The 22,975-nt window shown below is 40.6% G+C and overlaps 1 protein-coding gene across 2 annotated transcripts in view; it reads right to left on the bottom strand.

Moving 5' to 3' along the window:
- The window catches only part of CSMD1 (CUB and Sushi multiple domains 1), a 2,006,418-nt gene that overhangs the window by 433,270 nt on the left and 1,550,173 nt on the right, over window positions 1-22,975 (bottom strand). For both annotated transcript variants that reach the window (XM_032413252.1, XM_032413253.1), the window contains exon 12: window positions 19,118-19,230. In XM_032413252.1, coding sequence (XP_032269143.1) covers window positions 19,118-19,230 — 113 coding nt within the window. The remainder of the gene's footprint in view (window positions 1-19,117; window positions 19,231-22,975) is intronic.

The following is a 22,975-nucleotide window of genomic DNA, read 5'->3' as shown; positions in this document are numbered from 1 at the left end:
AAATTGAGAGAGGGTGCTGATGAGGTCATTTGAACCTCCAAAAGCTGGTGAGAGATGAATTGCTCTCAAATGTGACCAACAGAATTGTTTTCTTTTTTAAAGACAGAGATAAGAATTAAAAAAAAAATAAAGGATTGAGGGGCGCCTGGGTGGCTCAGTCATTAAGCACCTGCCTTTGGCTCAGGTCATGATCCCAGGGTCCTGGGATTCAGCCCCACATCGGGCTCCCTGCTCCGAAGGAAGCCTGCTTCTCCCTCTACCACTCCCCCTGCCTGTGTTCCCTTTCTTACTGGGTCTCTCTCTGTCAAATAAATAAATAAAATCTTTTAAAAAAAAGGATTGAAGGCTAAGACAGCGATGAGAATGATGCTGTCTTAGTCTAAGTGAGGTGATAAGGGAGCCTAAATTAGAAGAAAAGCATCTGAGTGTCTATTGATGAAACCAACCCTCAAAGGGGACAAGGAGATCAACCACGAGACCATCCTGGGACAAAATGGTCCACTCATCCTTCTCTGAGGCCCGTAAGATGAAGGATGGGTGCAGATGAAGATGTCTATGAAGGAGAAACACTGAAGAAGTTCTTGTTCTATAAAACACGAGGCTTTCCCCCCTAAAATGCAGGGTGGGGGGGAGCCTTGCTGTAGATGTAATGAGTGAAGGTTTGAAGGAATGTGAAGGTTTGCAGTGGTTGCTGTAAGTCCGGTCATTCTACACTAAAGGACTGCCCGCTGAGCACCAGGGAGAGTCGGGGGGTGGGTAGCCGAGGACCCAGTGGGGCCACTCTGGCCTTCAGTGGCTCCAGCACCTCCCCCAGGCAGAGACCTACTGTGTGCCCACAGCCACATGAGCCGTTATGGAGGTTATATGTACATGATTCAGGCAATGATGACTAATTCCTCAGTCACGGCATCACAGGACACAGTTTGCTGGGTAACCTTCTCAACTCTGCACTAATTTTGGAAAGATCATTCAGGTGTAATAGTATTCCAAAGGAGAACCCTGTACCAACATTAATAAACAACCTTCTCCAGGAAAAACAAAATGCAGGAAATCATGTAAGAACAAGTTATACTGAATGTGAACAATTGGACAAAAATGGAAATCAGAGATGCACTGGTGGGAGTGCTGGTGAAGGAGTCCACCTGTCAGGAAATGGGGAAGGGTCCCAGGAAATAGCACATTCTGCACATGCCTTTCAGCCCCAATATTCAAGTCTATATGTATAAGGCAGTGTTGGGAGAACTCACAATGCAATTAACCTTTGGGATTGTTTCAAGAAATAAGAAAAAAAAATCAGTTTTAATTATTTTCATTACAATGGTATAAATCTGAAGAATCTTAGAGGGAAGTTGAAAGCAAATGGATTAAGTTTGAAAAATACTTGAGAGGCTGAATTTAGTTTCTTTGCTTTTAAAACATTAGAAGTTCTAATCAGCACAACTTTCTATATTCCTTTCTCCCATTTTTCTCTGTGTACTCCTATGTTATGCTGCAGTATAAAATGGGAGGGCTCCGCCCAAGTCATGTACCACCCCAAGTGCCTTCAATGCCTAAGGATAGACAGTGCCAGGGAAGGGAATCTTTCCTTTCTTATTCTATCTGTTCCCTGTAGCAAAGAGAAAATAAGCAAAAGAATTCATGTGAGAACAGAAAATGATATTTGAAGTCTTCAGCTGGGAAATTTCAAATTATTTTCAACATTCAGAACTTTAAGAAATTCCCTGTTGCTCTGGTCTAGGACTAACATGACCCTCTACAAGCAAGCTTTCTAATGGCAGAGAAAAAGTCACAGGGCTGGAGGAACAGGCAATCAGCTCTTCACCACCTCTGTGTTTCTCGGGAGCCTCACCTTCTCTTGTGACTGTATGGCATTCAGAAAGTCATCTGATTTAATGACTTCCATTTCCATCCATACAGCCTGCCGGCTAGGATTCCTTACAGTGGCAGGAATGGACTGTGGGGGTCTGCCCCTCAGCCTGTCCCCAGCTCTGCTTAGGAGATGGACCTGACTCCTCCGTTTACCACCTGACTATATGACCTTAAGCATGACTGAGTCATGACCCTTCCAGTTGAGCATGCGGTTACAAACAATTCTCTCCCGTTCTCTGATAAAATGTAGGGAATGCTCAGCATTAAGCATCTCTGAGATGCCCTGTCACATGCCCTCGTGGTTATCTACTTTGGCACAGTTTTATCCTAGGCATTATTCAGTGGTTTCCCACTTGGTTGACGACACAGCTGTCTCCTCTCTTTCCATCTTGGCACTGGAGTATCCCCAGGGGAGGGTTTTCATTATCAGAGGTAACAATCACCTCTCTTTCTGCTTGCTAATCATTCCTGGAATCAGTGTCCCATAGAAACCAAATATTCAGAGAACTGTTGATTTATATTTTTTCTAGAGCTGGAAGAAGAGTCTGCAGGTGATCTGTTCCCACCTCTCACAGGAGATGGGGCTCTTAGAGGCCAGAGAAATTCAGAGCAAATTGAAGCTCAAGCTCAGATTTCTTGGCTAAAGCTCTGCCCTCTGCATTATCCTGTTCTGGGATCCGCTACCCTTCTGGAACTTTCCAACTCAGGTATGGAGCAGCCTGTTTTCCCCAGATAGTTATTGTTTTCATTTAGCCTCACTTTGCACTAGCGTCCTTTATGCTTACTCCTAATTCCCTATAGAAAAGCAAAAAAAAAAAAAAAAGAGCTACAAAATGCGGATGGATTCAAAAATACATCTAAGAGGAAATGCATCTGGGCTGAGTCTCAAAGAACCAAATGTGATGGAAGGACACTTCTGGCTTAGAGACCTGACCAAATGCATGAAGGTTAAAATACAGGATATATGTAGAGAAAAACATTAGTTCCACTTGTAACTTTGAAATCAGTAACATACAATGTTTCCCATTTTTAAAGCAATACATATCAGCAATCCCACAACGACTCTACTTTGTTGCAATCACTAAACATTCTAAAGGACGCAGGAACATGGAAGAAAAACACAAACAGGTCATGGGGACATTGAAGAACAAAGGGGAAAAAAAAAACTTTCAGCAATTTGAATGCCAGCGTATTTGACTCTAGAATCCTGTTGGTGACGATGTCAGATGAGGTTTATATTCAAAGACTCACAACACATGAAAGGGTAGGAAGATAGAAAATGTGGCCTGTAAAAAATAAATAAATAATAATAATAATAGAAACTTGATCTCACTTACAGAGCTAATATATAACTTAGAAAGACACACTGTGGGGCACCTGGGTGGCTCAGTCGGTTAAGTGTCTGCCTTCAGCTCAGGTCATGATCCTGGGGTCCTGGGATCGAGTCCTGCATTGGGGTCCCTGCGCAGCAGAGAATCTGCTTCTCCCTCTGCCTCCACTCCTCCACCTGCTTGTGCTCTCTCTCTCTCTCTCTCACTCACTCTCTCTCTCTCAAATAAATTAAATATTTATAATAATAAAAAAAGAAAGCCACATGGCTAGTTTCAACTATTCCACAACCTCATCTCATTCATCATCCATCATCATTCACATTTCATTCCTACTCATGCCCAGACGCTGCCTAGATGCTGATTGCAACATGGTTCCCAAACCAGTCTGCCCTGATATTCCACTCCAGCTCATCACCCCTAACTAATTTCCACTACGTCTCCTTGCAGTTTACTTTGAGACTGAACCTTAATCTGTGATGATAAGGTTAAGACGGCAGAGCTGGACGCAGCCCAAGCTGATGGGCCACTAAACCTAAAATTCAAATGTCACATTTCCCCATCACAACTTAATGTCCTCTCGCACGACTCACCTGCTCTCCTCACTCATACATGCTGACACAGTTAAATATTTAATAGTGGCTTATCTCACATTGTTAAGAGGAGGCAGTATTTATAATTCATTCATAAACTGTAACTCAGGGGAAAAATAGACACTTGGAATAAGTGGTGCTCCTGAGACACATTTTTATTCAAGCTGGGCCCATTCTGAATGTTGACGAATCTTCACACAAATTCTTCGACCCACTCAACAACAACAACGAAATGAATAATGATCTTAAACTTGATACTGTTATAGTATGTAGTTTTGTTGTTATTGTTGTGTGATAGTTTTTATTTTGTTTTAATAATAGCGTATGTGGGTATGATCAGTCTGCAGGTAGGACAATCAAACACTGGTTGGGTCCGTGTGCGATTTACCAGCAGAAAACAACAGCAACAACAAACATCTATAACCAAATGACTTCAGCCACTAGTACTCAATTATTAATACGTATGGCTATTGTTTAAATAAGAATATACAACCAAGTTATCAGAATTGTTTGCTTTATAGGCATAACTCCTATATTAAAATACACCATATATTTTTTATTTCATTAAATAAAGCTCTGAGAAAACTCATCCCAAGAGCTATTTTATAGATTTAACTTTTATATTCACCTATACTAGTAATCTTGGTAAAATTTAAGAGCTATCTCATGAAGTTTCCAATAATGTTGGTTGAAATAACACATTTCTTAGCTAATATACCATTTTTCTAATTTGGCTACATTTGTGTTTACACACATTACTTTGTTCCTCATCTACAAGATTATACACATTCTCTCAAAGAGCTTTGCAAAGGTAAAATAGGAATACAAGCATAGTTTTATTGTCTCCCTTTAAGCTCGCTCTGTTCTAGGATCTATATATGGCTCTCACTGTATATAAAATGATGTGTTCAAATGAGTTTTGGTCTTTTTTGGTTGAATTCCTAAACTGTGGATTTAGCAACCCAAAGGAGGCTACCGGTATTTTTAGAAGCAATCATTAAGTTGTTTCTATGAACTATAGGAATTTCTCCTATAACTCCTCTTTACACACACACAGAAAAATGCTGCATAGTACAAAATTATGACTAACAGAAACTCTGCTTCTCCCAATGGGTTAGCGCTAAGCACACTGACTTCTGACTCCATTGTCAAATTAGTAAACACCCACCATCTAAGGAGACTTATAATCAAGAAGTTCATATATACACTCAACATTAACCCAATCTTGCTCTAAATCTTATGTTCTCAGGGGAAAAAAAAAAAACTGCTAAAAAATTCTATGAATTACTATTTATAAATGTTTCCTAGCAGAGAATAGTTTAAGTTAGTCTCAACATTTTCAGATATTATATATATATATATATATATATATATATGGATATGGATAGACACATATATATAAACATAGCAGATATGTGTATATTAACATATATAAACATTATATAAACACACATATGTAAACATTATACAATAAATATTCAAAGGCTAACCATTGCAATTAATACGCACTTAGGCTTGAATCCTTTTATGATAGTAAAAATGAAAACAAACAAGTGAAAAATAACCCTGCAAGAATGTGACAACCCAAATTTTAAAACATTGCAGGCATATTCAAGAGAGGAAAAGATCTAAGAAGAAAAAAACCCCATATAGCTAATAGGCAGAGAACTCTATAAATCTAAAAGGTAATGAATGCATGGTTTCAACTCATTTGCAGAGCTGTAAGATCAAGGTATTAACGTAACACGGAGGTATTAAATAATATTTTAAATTAGAAATAGAGTATATTTTACTCTATATCCTTTTCTTATATATAAAATATCAACTTTATTCTGTTTTCCTCATTTGCTACCATTACCTAAAATTATCTTCTGCCTTGAACCTAAAATGCAAGCTTCCAGGAGAGTTGTATCTCAATACCAAAAGCCATGCCTAACACCTGGTTGAAGGCCAATAGGTATTAATCAAGTGGACGAGCTCTCCAAATCTAAGTGACTTCATTCTGTCGATTACGGCACGGTACACTGTTGTTTGCTTACCAAGATGAAGATGCCGTGTTTGCTGGTATAGCCTGGAGACGGAAAATTGAATAAAATGGGTCTCTTTTCTCAAGGACTGGAGGGCATGCAAGACACTAACTCACACATGTTATCTTGGCTGAGAGAAAGCTGTGACCTAGAGCTATCGGAGAACGCTGGAGGTAAAGTTTATTCCCTGTGAGGTGTGCTAGGAAAAGCCTCCCCGCCTGGGCAGCAAAATGGGCCTTGAAGGCTGGGCAGAATGTGTCCAGGCAGAGTTGGGTGAACCAGGACCCATCAGGGGAGGGGAAACAGCACAAATACTGATGTGGGAAAGTGGACGACGTGTGACGTCCTAGAATGTTGAGGGCACATTTGTGTCTTGGCTGTATGCCACTCTTGCAGAGATGGCCCATCTGGAAAAGGATGGGGAACTGAATTAATCTCCTCCTCTGTGGTTGGGCCACTACGGAGGTCAGACCAGCTGCAGGTAGGGAAAAACATTGATTCATCAGACAGAACATGGAATGGGAAGTGGAGACCGGCGACATCAGAGGGTGTGTGTGGGGAAACACAGATGCCAGGGTATTCCATGCTGACTTGGAGGGACACAGATGTGGTGATATTCTAGGAGTTGTATACCTAGTCTTCCTTGTAGTGCAACCTCAGCATCACAGAACCGCGGACTCTTACAGCACACCCCTCCATCCCGATCTTAATCTGCACCTTACTAAGATTTCTAGGTGACCTACACCCACACCCCAGCGTAAGAAGCAAATAATACTGAAGAAACATCTAAATCCTGGCACCTTGGGAATTTGTGCACAAATGCATCACTTTGCCATTATGGGAATTCAGTGATACATGGTGGGCACCTGGAATTTATGGATAGTCCAAGGAAAGGAGATGAAGGGAACCTAGTGAAAGGTGGCTATTTGTTTAGGGACTATGTACTAAGGCAAATAATCAGGCAGGGACTCAAGCACGAGAGAATGAAGCAGTAAACATATGAACAGATTTGGGTCAGAGTAGCACCAACAACCAGAAAGATCCCATGTTGTGTGTTGATTTCTTTGCTACTTGGCTAGAATTCCATAAAATGTGAAAGCCTAAATTAAATTCTTTAGAAAAGAAACTGGAGTGTACTTAAGAATATCAATAAGGGTCAGTGGCCCAACGTGATAGTACCAGGTTCTAAGCAATCTAGGAATTAGCTGTGGCTTTGGGCATCCTTCTGCTCATTCACTTAGTTTGCATATACAGTCGACCCTTGAACAGAGAGGATTTGAACTTCAAGGATTCACTTACACGTGAATTTTTTTTCTATAAGTACAGTACAGAACTGTAAATTTATTTTCTCTTCCTTATGACTTTCCTGATAACATTTTCTTTAGCTTAGCTTAATTTATTGAAGGAATACAGTATATAATACATATAACGTACAAAATATGTGTTAATCAACTGTTTATGTTATCAGTAAGTCTTCCAGTCAACAGTAGGCTATTAGTAGATGGGTTTTGAGAGAGTCAAAAGTTATACTTCGATTTTAGACTGCATGGGGGGTCAGCACCCCTAACCTCCTTGTTGTTCAAGGGTCACTGCATTTAAGGAACACCTACATGCCAGAGATTGCACAGGTATGTGTGGCTTAAGAGGTTCTTGTACCCCCAAAGCTCCAACCTACTTGGCAGACAAACACTTAAGCAATTACTGTGATGGAGTCAGTTCGAAGTGGTACAGGGATGTGTAGAAAAAGCATTTAGTGTAGTCCATGCATGTTAAGCTTATTGAAGAATGTAATATCTGAGCTGGGACAGAAAGAGGTGCAAATTATCTACATTATGGAACTATGGAACAATGATCCTTGCTGGGGAAAAGTATATATGCAAAGAGAGAGAAAAAATAATGTTTGAAGATCTGGAAGCCCCCTATGGTTAGAACATGAAGTATATATAAGGGCAGTGGTGGGGGATGGAGCTGAGGTTTGGTAACTGGATTTCATTATATTCTGTGGGCTCTCAGTGGTTTTCACAGTGCAAGAAGATGCTTGATTTCCACTCTCCTGCAGAGGTGATTTGGACTGGACTGCTGGTGTGTGTGGATTAGAATGGACAAGCCAGCAGGGAAGGAGGGAAGGGTGACATTTCCATGACCAGCTAGGACAGATACAGAGGAGGGCTGCCTTAGAGTCTGCTTAGTGGAGATGGAAAGAGGGCGCATGATGGGAAGGTATTCATGAGATGGGACTGACAGAAATTTCCAGAAGAGAAAATGGGGCCACCTACCATGGACACCGCTAAGAAATGAGGCAAACGTGTGTTGTTCATAGTAACAGTTATGAACTAGCTGCCCAAATCCTCAAAGAATGCGGGGAGATGACCTGGCAGCTGTAGATGATGAGGTCAGGTAAGAGTGCACACACTGCATTGTGGGAGTTTCAGGTCAGGAAGGTGGTACAGTGAACATGGCGTCTGGAGGCAAGTGTCTGGCACCAGCAAACTACATACTTCTGCTTCTGGTCCCAAGGATAGAAGGCCATGGACATGGCCAAGTTTATTTCAGGGGTGTTGATGGAAATGATGTAAGTGTCTTCTTTAGGTATTAAATGACTGGAAATCCTCAAGGAAGCCCACTCTAAGGAAACCAAAATTTATAACACATGAGTTCACCGTCCGGCAGGATATTTTGCCTTGCTAGGGCTTGTTAGAGATTGTAGGGTATGCAGCTGTGAGCTCCTAGCTGTGTCCCTCTCTGGGAACTGCTCTCCGACAAGGACCTCACTTTCTATCAGAGAAGGAGCCGCCAACTGGTGTATGTGTATACATGGAGCCCAAGGATCCGGTCACACACCACCAGCTCAGAAGCTCTTCACCTGATAGAGCCCAAGGATCCGGTCACACACCACCAGCTCAGAAGCTCTTCACCTGATAGAGCCCAAGGATCCGGTCATACACCACCAGCTCAGAAGCTCTTCACCTGATAGAATGATGGATCTCCCTTCAAAGGCATAGCTATGAAGCCACTGTGGAGATGATGCCTTGGGGATGGGATGCTGTTCCCCAGGACACAGCAACCAACTGAAATCAACAATCTTACACGGTGCTGACCCCCCGTACGTGGAGACATGGGTCCGGGAGCTGAGAAGCAGAAGCAGGAGTGCCTGCCACACATCATCCCAGGACTGACATGGGGAGTGTGTGCTCCCAAGCCTCTCACTTTAGGTTCCATGGATCTAGTAGGACGGTTCTTGAAAAATGTTTTCACCAGTGGAGATGGAAGGGCCCTATTCCATTTTAAGCCTAACCTGCTGCTTATCCCCTTCAAGAGCTTCATGCCAAAGGATGAGCCAGCAAGGAAGAAGCCCTCCAACATGTGGGGTGATCTCCCCAACCATGAGGAAAGAAAGGGGCAGGGTGCTGTAGACAGGAAGAGAAGGGGAGAACACCTGCGCCATGGCACTCAGAGGCTGCTCGGGACGTCTCTTGGTGCCCCCGTGCCCAAATAGGATAAAAAATGGATGCGTGCAGCAGCTGTGCCTGAGAAGGGCATGGCGATAGGGCACTGAGACCCCTCAGGGATTTGGGTCTGGGTCTCCCTGCCTCCTCAGCCACCAAGACCAGCAGAGGGGTGTGCAGAAGGAGAGGGGAATTCAGCACGGTAGGAAAGCATGGGTAGGTACTGTAAGTTTTCCTAGGAAATGAGGCCAAGTAGACTCCTGGAGAAGGGGTTCTTGGATGGTCAGATCCCATGGAGCCCACCTGAATATCCTCTTCCGAACAAGGCACCCACGAGGGCTGCGTCCCTTCTCGGGAATCCCCTCCAACAGTGTTATGCCCCCACCCTGGGGACACCCCACAGCCACAGTGTAAGGTCCCAAGCGAGCTCAGCCCTCTTGATTCTGTGGAGGAAACCCTGCAGGGCCATCCCCGATGCAGAGCTCTGTTGGAGTAGCAAAGGCACCAGGCACTGTCCAGCTTCTCCCTGACCCCAGGCTGCTCCCTTCCCTTCTCTTCAAGGACCTCCCTTCATACACAAATCTCCATCCAGAGTCTGGCTCCCGGACAAAGGCTAACTTGTCATAGATTTAATCCAGGCCCTCGAAGAATGTTTTGTACTCACTTTAGATACAAGCCCATATTTATCGAGAAGCAGGAAGCACACATTGTAACTGCTTGGTGATTTCCGCCTGGTAATTTGCACAGGATTAAAACAAAAGTTTACATGAAGTTATTTCACGCAGCTTTATCTTGTCTTAAGGGTTTTGCAAATCAGTCTATTACTCTGACAGGCACACTCATGGCTGACTTTGTCTGAGTAGCATCCTTGCTTCACACTAACAAGGCCAGGGGCACGAGCTCTGTTCTATACGGACCAACGAGTTTTCGTCTGTTCAGTAGTCACACTCTGTGCATCCAATTTTCCTTGGACTCCGTTTAAATGTACGATTACTCACACAGAGGATGAGGAAGAGTGTGTGTCAAGAAACTGGATCAAATCCAACCATTCAAGGAGAGAAATATTGTATTAGTCGGGGCACCCCAGAGAAAGAAAACCAATAGGATATCTCTATCTATCTATCGATTTCCTGATGAATCAATCTATGGAGATAAATGATTTGAAGGAATTGGCTCCCATGATTGTGGAGACTGGGATGTCCAGACCCAGGAGAGCCAATGATGTAAGTTCTGGTCCAAATCTGAGTCTGAAGACAGGGAAGACCATTGTTCCAGTCACAGAGAGCCGAGTAGAGAGGCCAACTTTCCTTCACTCAGCCTCTTGCTCAACAGGCACACTATTTTACTGTGCTCCACTTTACTGTACTTTGCAGATACAGCATTACATTTTTTTTTACCAAATTAAACATATGTGGCAAACCTGCATCGAGCAATTCTATCAGCACCATTTTTCAAACAGCATTTGCTCATTTCGTGTCTCTGTGTCCCATTTTGGTGATTCTTGCAATATTTCAAATGTTTTCATTATTATATTTGTTATGTGATCTGTAATCAGTGATTAGGGCTTGCTGAAAGCTGAGGTGATGGCTACCATTTTTTAACAATAAAGTATTTTTTTAAAGATTTTATTTTTTTATTTGAGAGAGAGAGTGAGAGCGCACAAGCAGGGGGTGGGGGAAGGTAGAGGGAGAAGCAGACTCCCTGCTAAGCAGGGAGCCCAACTTGGAGCTCCATCCCAGGACCCTGAGATCATGACCTGAGCTGAAGGCAGATGCATAAGGGACTGAACCACCCAGGCGCCCCCTCAATAAAGCATTTTTAAATTAAGGTAGGTACATTGATTTTTAGACATAATGCCATTAGGCACCTATTTGACCATGGTATAGTGTAAACATAACTTTCATATGCACTGGGAAATAAACAAACAAACAAAAACTCATCTGCCTTGCTTCACTGCGATATTCATTTCATTGCGGTGGTCTGGACATGAACCCCACATATCTCCAGGGTATGTCTGAGTCAAGCCTTCGACTGATTGGATGAAACCCACCCACACTGGGGAGGGAAACTGCTTTATGCAGTCAACTAATCCAGACTTTAACCACATCCAGAAACAGCCTTGCAAACACACCCAGAATAATGTCTGACCAGATGTTCAGGCGCCCCATGGCCCTGTCAGGATGACACATGAAATTAATAACCATGACAAGTATCTCAAAGATTACAGGACGTCGATGGTGCGTCTGCAGCGCTGTCTTCCAGGGGTGGTGGAGATGTATCCCCTGTGCTCAGTGCATGCACCGTGGAGCATCCCCTTTCCACTCAGCATGAACGCAGAGACCCCTGGGTACAGACGGAGAGACCCAAACTCCTGTTTCCACTGTGTTCACCGGACAAGGGAAGACAGTTGTGTTTTTGGTATAAAACAGTAATGCTGAAGGGGGGGAAAACGGAGGGGTAGACGAACCATGAGAGACGATGGACTCAAAAACAAACTGAGGGTTCTAGAGGGGAGGGGGGTGGGAGGATGGGTTGGCCTGGTGATGGGTATTGAGGAGGGCACGTTTTGCATGGAGCACTGGGTGTTATGCACAAACAATGAATCATGGAACACTATATCTAAAACTAATGATGTAATGTATGGGGATTAACATAACAATAAAAAATTAAAAACAAACAAAACAAAACAAAACAAAAAAAACAGTAATGCTGAACTCAAATTATTCTACTGAAATAATTCTTAGCGTGAGCCTAAAATAGATCTTGTTTTTACCACACAGCAGCACATCACAGGGAACATTTCCTTTAATTTACCCCCTGCTAAAATTTAAATAGCTATGGCAAATTACATAAAACATGATTTGTGGAAAAGCAGTTCATCAACATGTGTGATGAACGCCAACCAAACATTATTTCTGTGACAAAAAAGATCCAGAGTTATCCCACTTGACTCTAGACAGGGAAGCCATAAAAAATGCAGGGCTACCAACATTGCAAAAGCCTAATTGTTTAGGCAAATATCCAGGCACTGAGCTTGCTTGTCAGCCTTCCTCAATGCTAGAAGACACCATGGTCATGAACTGAATTGAGAATAGACTTTTTCCCTTTCTTTTCAAGTGACTAACAATCTGCTATAATGCACAATGCATATTTTAAGTGTATACAGTTGCATGGTCTGTTATATTAATATAATATTTTTAAAAAATTCTACTGTAATATTAAATGTAAGATTGGTTTACAAAACATTTTTTGATCTTCAATAGTTACTTTTGTAACTTATAATAAGAAATAAAGATACCTTAAATATAACATAGGAAAAACTATGCACTAAACGTGTTAGCTTTCCATATTGTTCCAATACTTGAAATATATATGATTTTTTTTTATTTTTTTATTTTTTTATTTTTATTTTTTTTTAAATATTTTATTTATTTATTCATGAGCGTCAGAGAGAGAGAGAGAGAGAGGCAGAGGCAGAGGGAGAAGCAGGCTCCCCGCCTAGCAGGAAGCCTGATGCGGGACTCGATCCCAGGACCCTGGGATCATGACCTGAGCCGAAGGCAGACGCTTAACCATCTGAGCCACCCAGGTGCCCCGAAATATATATGATTTATACATATATAACTTATACATGTATATGAGCTATATATATTATTTACATATTCATAAATTATATGTGTATATATCATATACAATTATATAATAATTATATATACGTTAAGTCTTACAGTTTGTTTAATAAATTAGTATTGCTTTAGTCAGCTGTACTATAATTATTTACATCCTATTTTTTTAACCTTTCAGATTTTTGAAAAGATTACTTTGAATTAAATATTTTCATGCACACAAAGGTTTTTAAAACCTTTGAACAAACAAAATATCTCAGCTCTACTCCATCACTTTCTCAGACATCTAACATACCTCCCTAAAATACTGTCATTTTTTAAAAACTTTGCATAATATTTTCTCCAGTAATTCTCTTATGGCAAATATCAGTTATCATAGTCTGTCTCTCTCTGTCATATATATATATATATATATATATGTATAAAATACATATATATATATGTATAAAATAATTTCGATTAGTTCATATTTCCTGTTGCTGCCCTTGAATTATTGGCAGTGCTCCTGTTTGTATTTCAGTTTCTCAGTTTCCCTAGAAATGGTGTGATTCCCAAGGATATCCAGGCTGTTCCCTGTACCTCCTCACCCTGGTTACTGTAACACAAAGTCTTTTATAAAAGACTAAGTTAATCGAGTATACTCTGTACGCGTCTTGAGGGGAGGCTCTTGGTGAATGTCTCCGAGGGGTAAGCGATGGGAGCAAATACAGAGAACTGGGATGCCCCCAGGACTAGGAGCCTGGAATGATGGTGGTGCACAGGTGGGTGGTTGGACCCAAAGTTCTCTCGCACGAAACCACTGGACCATCACTGTGTATGCTGGGGGACAAGAGGCTGCCAGCAGAGGGTCCACCAGGCAGCTTCTGGAGGAACAGTGCCCAAAGTAGAGAGATCATGACTGTCTCAGGGATTACAAGTGTGATCCAAGGATCTGAGGACCCCCAAACCTTTTGTATCCCTTACAACATGTGGGGAATTCTCAACCTCTTGGTGAGATGGAGGTGATGAGCAGATATGGGGTAATGTGAGCCCCCTGCCCAATAATGACATGATGTTAGGATGGAGTCTCTGAAAGAAATTCAAGTTGATTTTAAAATAAGAGGATGTGTCATTTCTTGCATATCAAAGTTACTCTGGAGTTTGTAGACTATGAGACAAACCAAGATTTCAAATTTGATGTTATATGCATCAAAAATTCTGGAAAAGCTGAGAGACATTGCCTTTGAGAAAGTTACCTGGCCAAGTCAAAAGGCAAAGGGAAGGGACACTTACTATTCTTACATATTTTATTATGAGCTCTGATATTTATATAATGAAAAACCTTACTTAGAGGAAAATCTCAAAATTAACAAAGAAAATGTGTATGCAAATACTAGCTAGCATTTCTTACTCTACGTGCTATGGGATTTCCATGTTTTAAGTCATTTGAGCTCTATAACAACAGACTTAGGAAGCAAATGTCATTACTATACTGTCCCTGTTTTCTAAACGAGGAATCTGCTGCACAAAGAGTTTAAATAACTTGTCCTCAGTTAAACAGCTAGTAGGTGGGACAGCTACACAGCCCGTGTTCTTAACCCACACTCTATGTTAGTTCAAGCCATGCAATACCAAAACCTGCAGGTTTGGGGGCGCCTGGGGGGCTCAGTCAGTTAAGCATATGAACCTTGATTTTGGCTTAGGTCATAACCTCGGGTCATGAAATCAAGCCCCATGTTGGGCTCTGCATTAGTGGGGAGTCGGCTTGAGAGTCTCTCTCGCTCACTGCCCACCCCCTGCTTGCTCTCTCTCTCTCTAAATAAATAAAGAAATAGAATCTTTAAAAAAAAAAAACAACTGGGAAGTTAAATCATGTGCAACTATCAACTACATAAATTTTTTCTGACAATATAATTAACAAACAACTACAGTTTTTTTATTTTATTTTTTAAAGATTTTACTTATTTATTTGACAGAGACAGAGATAGCGAGAGAGAGAGAGAGAGAGTACAAACCTGTAGGAGAGGGAGAAGCAGGCTTCCCGCCGAGCAGGGAGCCCGATGTGGGGCTTGATCCCAGGACCCCGGGATCATGACCTGAGCCGAAGGCAGACGCTTAACCGACTGAGACACCCAGGTGCCCCAACAACTGTAGTTTAAATAATTATTTATATTTTTGACAAGAACCTTTACAAGTGGTTTTTACCTTATCCCTGTTAGCTTAATATAGCACTCTGGAAATAACAATTTCTACAATGCTTTCTTTTGATATATAGGATTCTCTAGATTTTTTAAATCCTCAGATATTATCTCTTTAATTATCTTTTTAACTTTTGGAATATTATTTTGTCAAAAGATAATATGTGGCCTTGAATTGGCAATCTCTCAAGGATTGATGGCCATCTACCTTTCTGTGACATCTCAAGCTATAGCTATTGATAGACTATTGAGCTGGTAAACAGGAGTACTAATTACAGCTAAATGTAATTATAATTAATGCTGTATGGTTGTTCAAACTGAAATATGACACTTGGAAGAATATTTATATCTTAATTGAGAATACTTCTATCTCTTAATAGTCAAGGATCCACGATTTGGCAATGATGCTAGTCCCTTTAGTCTTCATCCTATAAACCTTACGATGTGTGTCTTAATGCGGCTGGAGTTAATTTACTGCAGTTTGCCCTGTTGGGGAGTATTTGGTATTTCACTGATGCTTTTAGATTTCACCAAAGGCAGTAGCCAGTAGAGGTCATGTGGAAAGGATTCTACCTCTACCCTGCTTTCCTGAAGAGCTGTACGGTTGTGTAGAAGTCCAGTTAAAGGTCAAGTCTAACTATCCAAATGTCAGGAAGTATTCAGCAATTATCTGTGCATTCGAGCCCTAACCTTTGAATGGGATGTACCCATCACTTCTGTCGAATCATTTATTATTGAGAAGAGCCATCAGTCCCCCAATCTCACCCCGCTTCTCTAGGGAGGAAGAATCTTTCACAACTTACAGATAAAGACACTGATGCTGGGCTCTAACCACCATAGAACTTTTTTTTTTTTTTTTAAGATTTATTTACTTGACAGAGAGAGACCCAGCGAGAGAGGGAACACAAGCAGGGGGAGTGGGAGAGGGAGAAGCAGGCTTCCCGCGGAGCAGGGAGCCCGATGCGGGGCTCGATCCCAGGACCCTGAGATCATGACCCGAGCCCAAGGCAAACGCTTAACGACTGAGCCACCCCGGCGCCCCAGCCACCACAGAACTTTTTAGCGCCGTGACTGCGGGAGCTCACAGGGAGCGTGCGGCTGTACCAGCCTGGGCTCGGTCTCGCTCAGGACACTGTCACTGTCAGCCTGCTTATTGTTTGGGGTTGGAAGAAGCTTGTAACCATCTGCCTCATTGGTCTGATCGGCAATAACTTCTCGTTACTATTTTCAGCTCCTGAATATTCTACGATACACCCTTAGAAAACGAGGCATACTCTCCCTTTACTCAAATCCATAAAGTACAATTGAAGAAAATAAAATCCTAACTCTGCAGATCTGTTTGTCTCACTTTCATCAATACACGCACATACGGGTCCTGTTAAAGATTTTAATAGACTCAGCAACTGATGAAGGAACCTCTAAGATATTTGAAAAACCATCTCAAAGGAGAATTCCAAGAACACACACACAAAAACAATTAGCAACACTGACATGAATTTGATAAGAGATGCCAAAGTCATCTTTAGCCAGCGGGCAATCATCAGTGGTGTTTCCTCCCCACAGAGTTCACGTGTGTTTCCACAGTCAGGGATCACCTGCCTGCTATCAGTTTTCTACAACCTTCCGAGTAGTAAAATAGCTCAGGGACGATGAAAGGCACAGACTGTTACCCCATCCTTTAACCACGAAGAGTGTGCTAGACAAGAAAGGATAACTAGTAATTTTTTTTTTCTTTGCCCAGGGGAACTTCAAAAGTTTTCCTGACAATAAAACTTACAAATTAATTATTTCTTTCTTTTTAATGTCTCCCCTTCAGCAAAATAATCCAAGTAAAATCATCACCACTTTTATTGTATCACAGTACTTTGTAATTTGTTAGTTCTCTAAAATTTTGATACCTTACTTATGGAAAGTATCTAAGTTTTGGAAAATGCACATTTTTATGTAAAACACAGATTTATGTTTTATTCTGAATGGCCACTGTATATCTTCTTAGATTATAGTTTAAATAGTTTCTTTTTAATAATTAATTTTTTTGTAGTGACAAAAATATATGAATGGGTTTAAAATGCAATTTCCTGGTTATTTTGATAAAGTGACGATCAGTTCACAGGCATTTGTCTGACAATATAAAGTTGACCCTGAAAAGACTTCTCTTAACTTGCATTCAAGATTGTAAAATGTTCTCTCGATCTTGTTGAAAATGATTTCAAACCAGTTTGTGGCTTGTTGAAAGTACGGCATCAAATGCAAATGATAGCTGAAATATACCCTTTAAGTTTTATAAATAAGTAGTTTTATAAAATAATTTGTAAAACATTTTAATCGGAGATCATTTTATTGTGTCTGGGGACACATATGTAGTCTCTGAGCATGAGAGAATGATTTCTTTCTCTTTGTCAAATACATACAGGACCTAAACTGAAGATAGAGGCTCTTCACCCATCACTTGTATGATCCAAAAGAAGAAGTGAACATGCTCCCAAGCCTCTTTCATGTTTATTTTTTGAGTCAAACTGTTTGACTACTATCTCAAGAACACCAAAGAGTGTAGCTAAAGTAAAATGGTCAGTGTAGGTGTCCACGTGTGTGCGTTGCCAGTTAAAACAGAGGCGCCTATGTATAGCTCTTCTCGGTGCCCTGAGGTCTGGATATTATGAAGCTCATTTTTGTCCTTTGTATTCCAGGCAAAGATTACCTTTCTTCCTTAGTTCACTCCCTGTTATTTGCCACCTCTGGAACTCAGGAGAGATCAAGTCAAAGGTGATGGTGTGCTCTGAGAGACTGAAGTGATACCTAGCTGGTAGCTGGCTGTTGCCTATTCACCATCAGAGCAGACAAGTACAGGTGCACCTACGTGAACTGAATCTCACGAGACCCAGATTGAAGGGCCAGCTGGTTGACCTGCTGATTTGAGGGGGAGGGGGGAGGTTCTTTTTTTTTTCTCTTTTGGGGCAAGAGAGAAGTCTGCTTTTTAAACAGGTAATTATTGAATCAAGATTTGTGTATGTGTCTTGTATTTTGGGGGAGTGTCTAACAGTAGGAAATATGATTGGTTTCCCAAAGAATGTTCCAGGATACTTGAGCAGAGGCAGGACTGAGATGAGGCTGGCAATCTAGAAGAGCATGTGGATCAGGCAGCTATCTCTCAAGCCAATTCTTGAGCCAATAGTAAGATATCTGGGAGGCTTATAAAATTTACAAATATAGATTATTTCCGGTTTCTTATATTGTTCTTTCTACTTCAGTTTCCATTATGAAATTTTCCCCAATATTTTTTTTAAAAAATACCAATCAGTATGTTAAGGTTAAAAGATACCTCTCACCTATGAGATCCTTCCAGATGAAACAATGTAGGTAGAGCAATACAGTGGGATTATTTTAAAAGATGTCCCACTCATGAGGCCCTGGTTTATGGGAACACACAGCTGTACTGCACGATGGAAAACCCTTCCCTGATATGATGGCTCCTGGACATGAATTCAGAGGTGAATCCCACATCTCCAGAGTAATTATAACTCATAACTTCCAAACAACATTTATTTTTCTCCTACACGAGAACTTGGTAAAATTTTCTCCAACTTCATATAGATTTCTGTTTTCCATTTAAACAACAGCAACAACAAACAGCAACAACACACATTTGAACATGAGCATGTACATAACGGAGCTTAATTAAATTAATGCCACTTTGATTCACTGTTTAAAATGTATCCCCTAGTTAATAGGCACAACAACTTGCCCCTCAGGAAGAGACAAAATGACAAGATCAACTGGTGTGCACAATTACTTTATAGCTTGCATTCATACTTAGTCTTACTCTTGATTTTGATCTAATGACGGCACCCATCAGGGCAAGCCAAGCTTTCAACAAGTGAAAAGTTCTTTCCAAAAACAGGAACTATAAGTGAAGCTTTAATTAAAGAGATTGCAAATAACCAGTCCCTATTTTACAACACGCCAGTTTTACGTCCATCTAACACAATGGAGAATGGTCCTCGCCCTCTGTAAGTGTGTTAGTTTCAAGCGTGGGTGGGTGTGCTCGGCGTACCTTGGTAGACAGCCTTAAATCCAGGGGAGGCAATGCTATCGTCCGACTGCAAGTGGAGCCACATCTGGTTGCTCATGCTCACGATGAGGTCGGGGACGCTGGACCCGGTGAGTCTGCGTGGAAGAGAAAGGTTCAAACCGTTATTTGAAGCACCAAATATCTCTACTTTACCTTGAAGAAGACGGTCCTGCTGCTTAAAAAAAACAACTATACGTATATGCCTTAAGACCCTCCTTTGAAGAATCCATAGTCACTTGTAATTTATATTTAATCCTCTACGTTACAGGCATTTTATAGTAATTATTCTCTTCTCTGTTTGAAAGTGTACATCTTCAATTTTAAAAAGTGACTTAGGGTGACCAACCACCTTATTTGTCCGGAACTGAAGGGCTTCTCCAGGTGCAGGACCTTTAGTCCTGAACCCGGAACAGTTGGTGATCCCATGTGAAGGAGAGGGATATCTTACTGCTGTATGGGTTGCATTGTGTCCCACTATCAACATGAATAACATCACACCATCAACATCTCTAAGCTGAGGAATGCTCTGGTTCATTCACAAAATGCTTAGATTTTCTACTTTGAAATTATCATGTACCTTTACCACAAAATCTCTTTTAGAAATACATCATAGGGGGTGCCTGGGTGGCTCAATTGGTTGAGCAACTGCCTTCAGCTCAGGTCATGATCCTGGAGTCCCGGGAACGAGTCCCGCATCAGGCTCCCTGCTCAGCAGGGAGTCTGCTTCTCCCTCTGACCCTCCCCCCTCTCATGTGCTCTCTCTCTCCTCTCATCCTCTCTCTCAAATAAATAAATAAAATCTTAAAAAAAAAAAAAAAGAAAAAAAGAAATACATCATAGGATGGAATATTATTCAGCACTAAAAAGAAATGAGCTGGTTTTATCATGTCATGAAAAGAAACTTACGCTACATACTGTGTGATTCCAACTCTATGTCATTCTGGAAACAGCAAAACTATGGAGATGGGAAAAAAATATCAGAGGTTGCCTGGGATGGGAGGAGGGATGAAGAGGTGGAGAACAGGAGGAATTTTAGGGCAGTGAAACTACCCTATATGATACTGTAATGGTCAATACATGTCTTTATGTGTTGGTCCAAACGCATAGAATGGAAAGTAGCACGAGTGAATCTCAATACAAACTATGAATTTGGGGTGATAATGTGTCAAAGTGGTTTCATTAATTGTAACAAATGTACCAACTGGTGGGGACTGTTGATAGTGGGAAAAACTGTGTGTAAGGGGACAGGGGATTACATGGAATGTATCTGTTCCTTCCTCTTAATTTTGTTATGAAATAAAACAGTTCACACACACACACAAAACCAAAGTAGCCATATATTAAGAAAATATCGACAAGAAGAATAGCATGCATGGCTGAAATAGATTTGGCGATTTTATTGAACTTTCCCTCTGCATATCAATGTCCAGGTCACACCAAATGGAAGTTTCAACGAAGCATGCATTGCATGTGAATAAAATAGTCACAGAGGGGCCGCTATCAGCCAGCACAGAGAAACACTATATCCACTGACTGAACTCAAGATGCTGACAAAAAAGCATGTTGAGATAGAAAAAGTGTAAGAAGAAAATCAATTCAACCAAAATAAATGTCTCTAATCAAATAGGAAGCTTTGCTTTCAGCAAAGTACTTTCAGGAATATGAACACATGATTCGCCCCATCAATCATATCATTTGTCTATCAACCCAATACACTCACCTGGGGCAGTACAGAAAACCTGCTTCTTTAAAGGAAGATGAACAATCGTCATTACATGGGAAGTAACTCATGCAATGTTACACACCAGTTGGAAAAAAAAAAAAAAAGAAAAAAACACAACACCACCATAGAATTTCAGTGAGTAATATGCAGTCCCTAAAAATATATTTCTTTTTGAAGATTTTTCTTTGTTAGAGAGATTGTTCTTTTATACTTGGTGTTTTATTTGCTTGTTTGGTTTGAAGAGACTTATTTTCTTTCCTATGCATGCCTTTTATTGAAGTGCAACATACCAAAAAGTGAACAGAACATAAATGTCTACCGTAAATGTCTGTTTACTTTCACTTATGACTATAAAGCCACAACATTTTTCTTTCTGTTAGTCCTTACCAGAAGTATCTTTTCCTAACCTTTTACTTTCAAGTTACTCTATGTATCTACATTGCGTATTTGTCTCTTGTAAGCATAATTGATTCGTATTATTTTTATATTTTATTTATACTCTTTTATCTAATCAGAGAATTTCACCTTTTATTTAGAATATAATTTCATGAAAAATGAAAGTTCATTTTTCCTGGTTTTCCTTTTTTGATTGGTTAATTATATTTGACTTAACCCTCTTACCTGATAGCTTTTCTTCCCCCCAACACTTCAAATATGTTATTCTGCTATCTTTTTATTTCTGTTGTTTATATTGAGAAGCATTCTATCAGTCTTATATTTGCTCTTTTGAAAATATTTCTTTGCTTATACTGATTTTAAGATATTTCCTTGTCCTGTTTTGCAGCAGATTTATTGTAATATGCCAGTGTGAGGTTTTCTTTGTATTATCCTGACTGGCTTATGGAATTTTATGAATCTCTACCTTGATGTCTGTTGTCAGTATTGGAGAGTTCTTAGTGATACTGTTTTCAAATATTGGTCACTCTCTTTCTTCCAGAACTCCAAGTATACCCATCATTTCTGTGCATTTTTCCCTGATTCAGCTGGAATATTTTTTACTCAACTATCTTCCAGTTCAAACCACATAGATTGAGGTAACTATAGCAGATATTGTATTGTTCAATTCTTAAACTTCCATTTGACTTGTTGTTATATATTACAGTTTTCTGGTAAAATTCTTGATTATTTCATTTATTTTTTAAATGTATAAATCATAGGTAATTATCGGAGTCCCTGAGTGTTAACTGCAATGTCTGGATATCTTGTTCTTTTTCTATTCTCTCTCTCCTGGATTGGAGTCATTGGGCACTGTTTCTGGACATTTCAGGTAATTTGTGTTTAATGCCAGACATTGCGTATAAGCCAACCTAGAAATTATGTATACTGTTACCTTCCCCTGAGAGGATTTAATTGTCTTCGGACAGTGGAGTGACCACCTTGACCCGTTCAGGCATTGGAATGATTCTCAGCTGCATTTACAGCATGTGGTTTTCCCAGTGCTCACCCCTCCTTATGTCACAATCCAGAGAATATATTTACTAGTAGATCTCCTTAAAAAAAAAAAAAAAAAAAAAAAAAGGTCCTGGACACATTTGTCCTCTTAGCCCTGAAAATTCCAAAAGTTCTGCTGAGCTCTGTAGATCTATAGCAGCAAATTTTTGCTGGGGTTCTTTTCTTCTACTCCTGGGAAAGTTAGGCTTGGGCAAATACATCAAGGACCAAAGCCAAGCAGATGCCAGGCTTGTTGTCCTGTAATTCCCTTTTCCTTGATAACTTGGACCCTCAAGTCCTCATTGTTTTGATAGCCCAATTCAGGGGCCCCCACACCCCGTGTCTCCCCAAACCATATTCTCTTAGTCACTGATATCTGTCTGCCAGGATGCCCTAAACTGAGAAGAAAATGCCCCCGGGAGAAAATGATTTATGAAATATGAGATTCATCTTAATGCATATCTGTTCTTCTTTGATTTCTACCTTCTAAAATCCTGGCTGCCTTATATTATTCTCTTATGCCTTGAAAGATTTGCCTATTCATTATATATTCAGCTTTCTTAACTATTCTCAGCAGAGGTTATGTCTGGTATTTCTGGAGGAATGGGGCTCCAGGTGCTCATTTTCTATCTGGCTTATTTCTTTTCCTTTTTTATTTCTCTTGGATTACATTCTCTAGACTATGT

The sequence above is a fragment of the Phoca vitulina genome, unplaced genomic scaffold (assembly GCF_004348235.1).
Source record: "Phoca vitulina isolate PV1807 unplaced genomic scaffold, GSC_HSeal_1.0 scaffold15, whole genome shotgun sequence".
Taxonomy (NCBI): domain Eukaryota; kingdom Metazoa; phylum Chordata; class Mammalia; order Carnivora; family Phocidae; genus Phoca; species Phoca vitulina.
The sequence above is the reverse complement of the archived record's forward strand: the minus strand, read 5'-3'. Positions and strand labels throughout refer to the sequence as shown.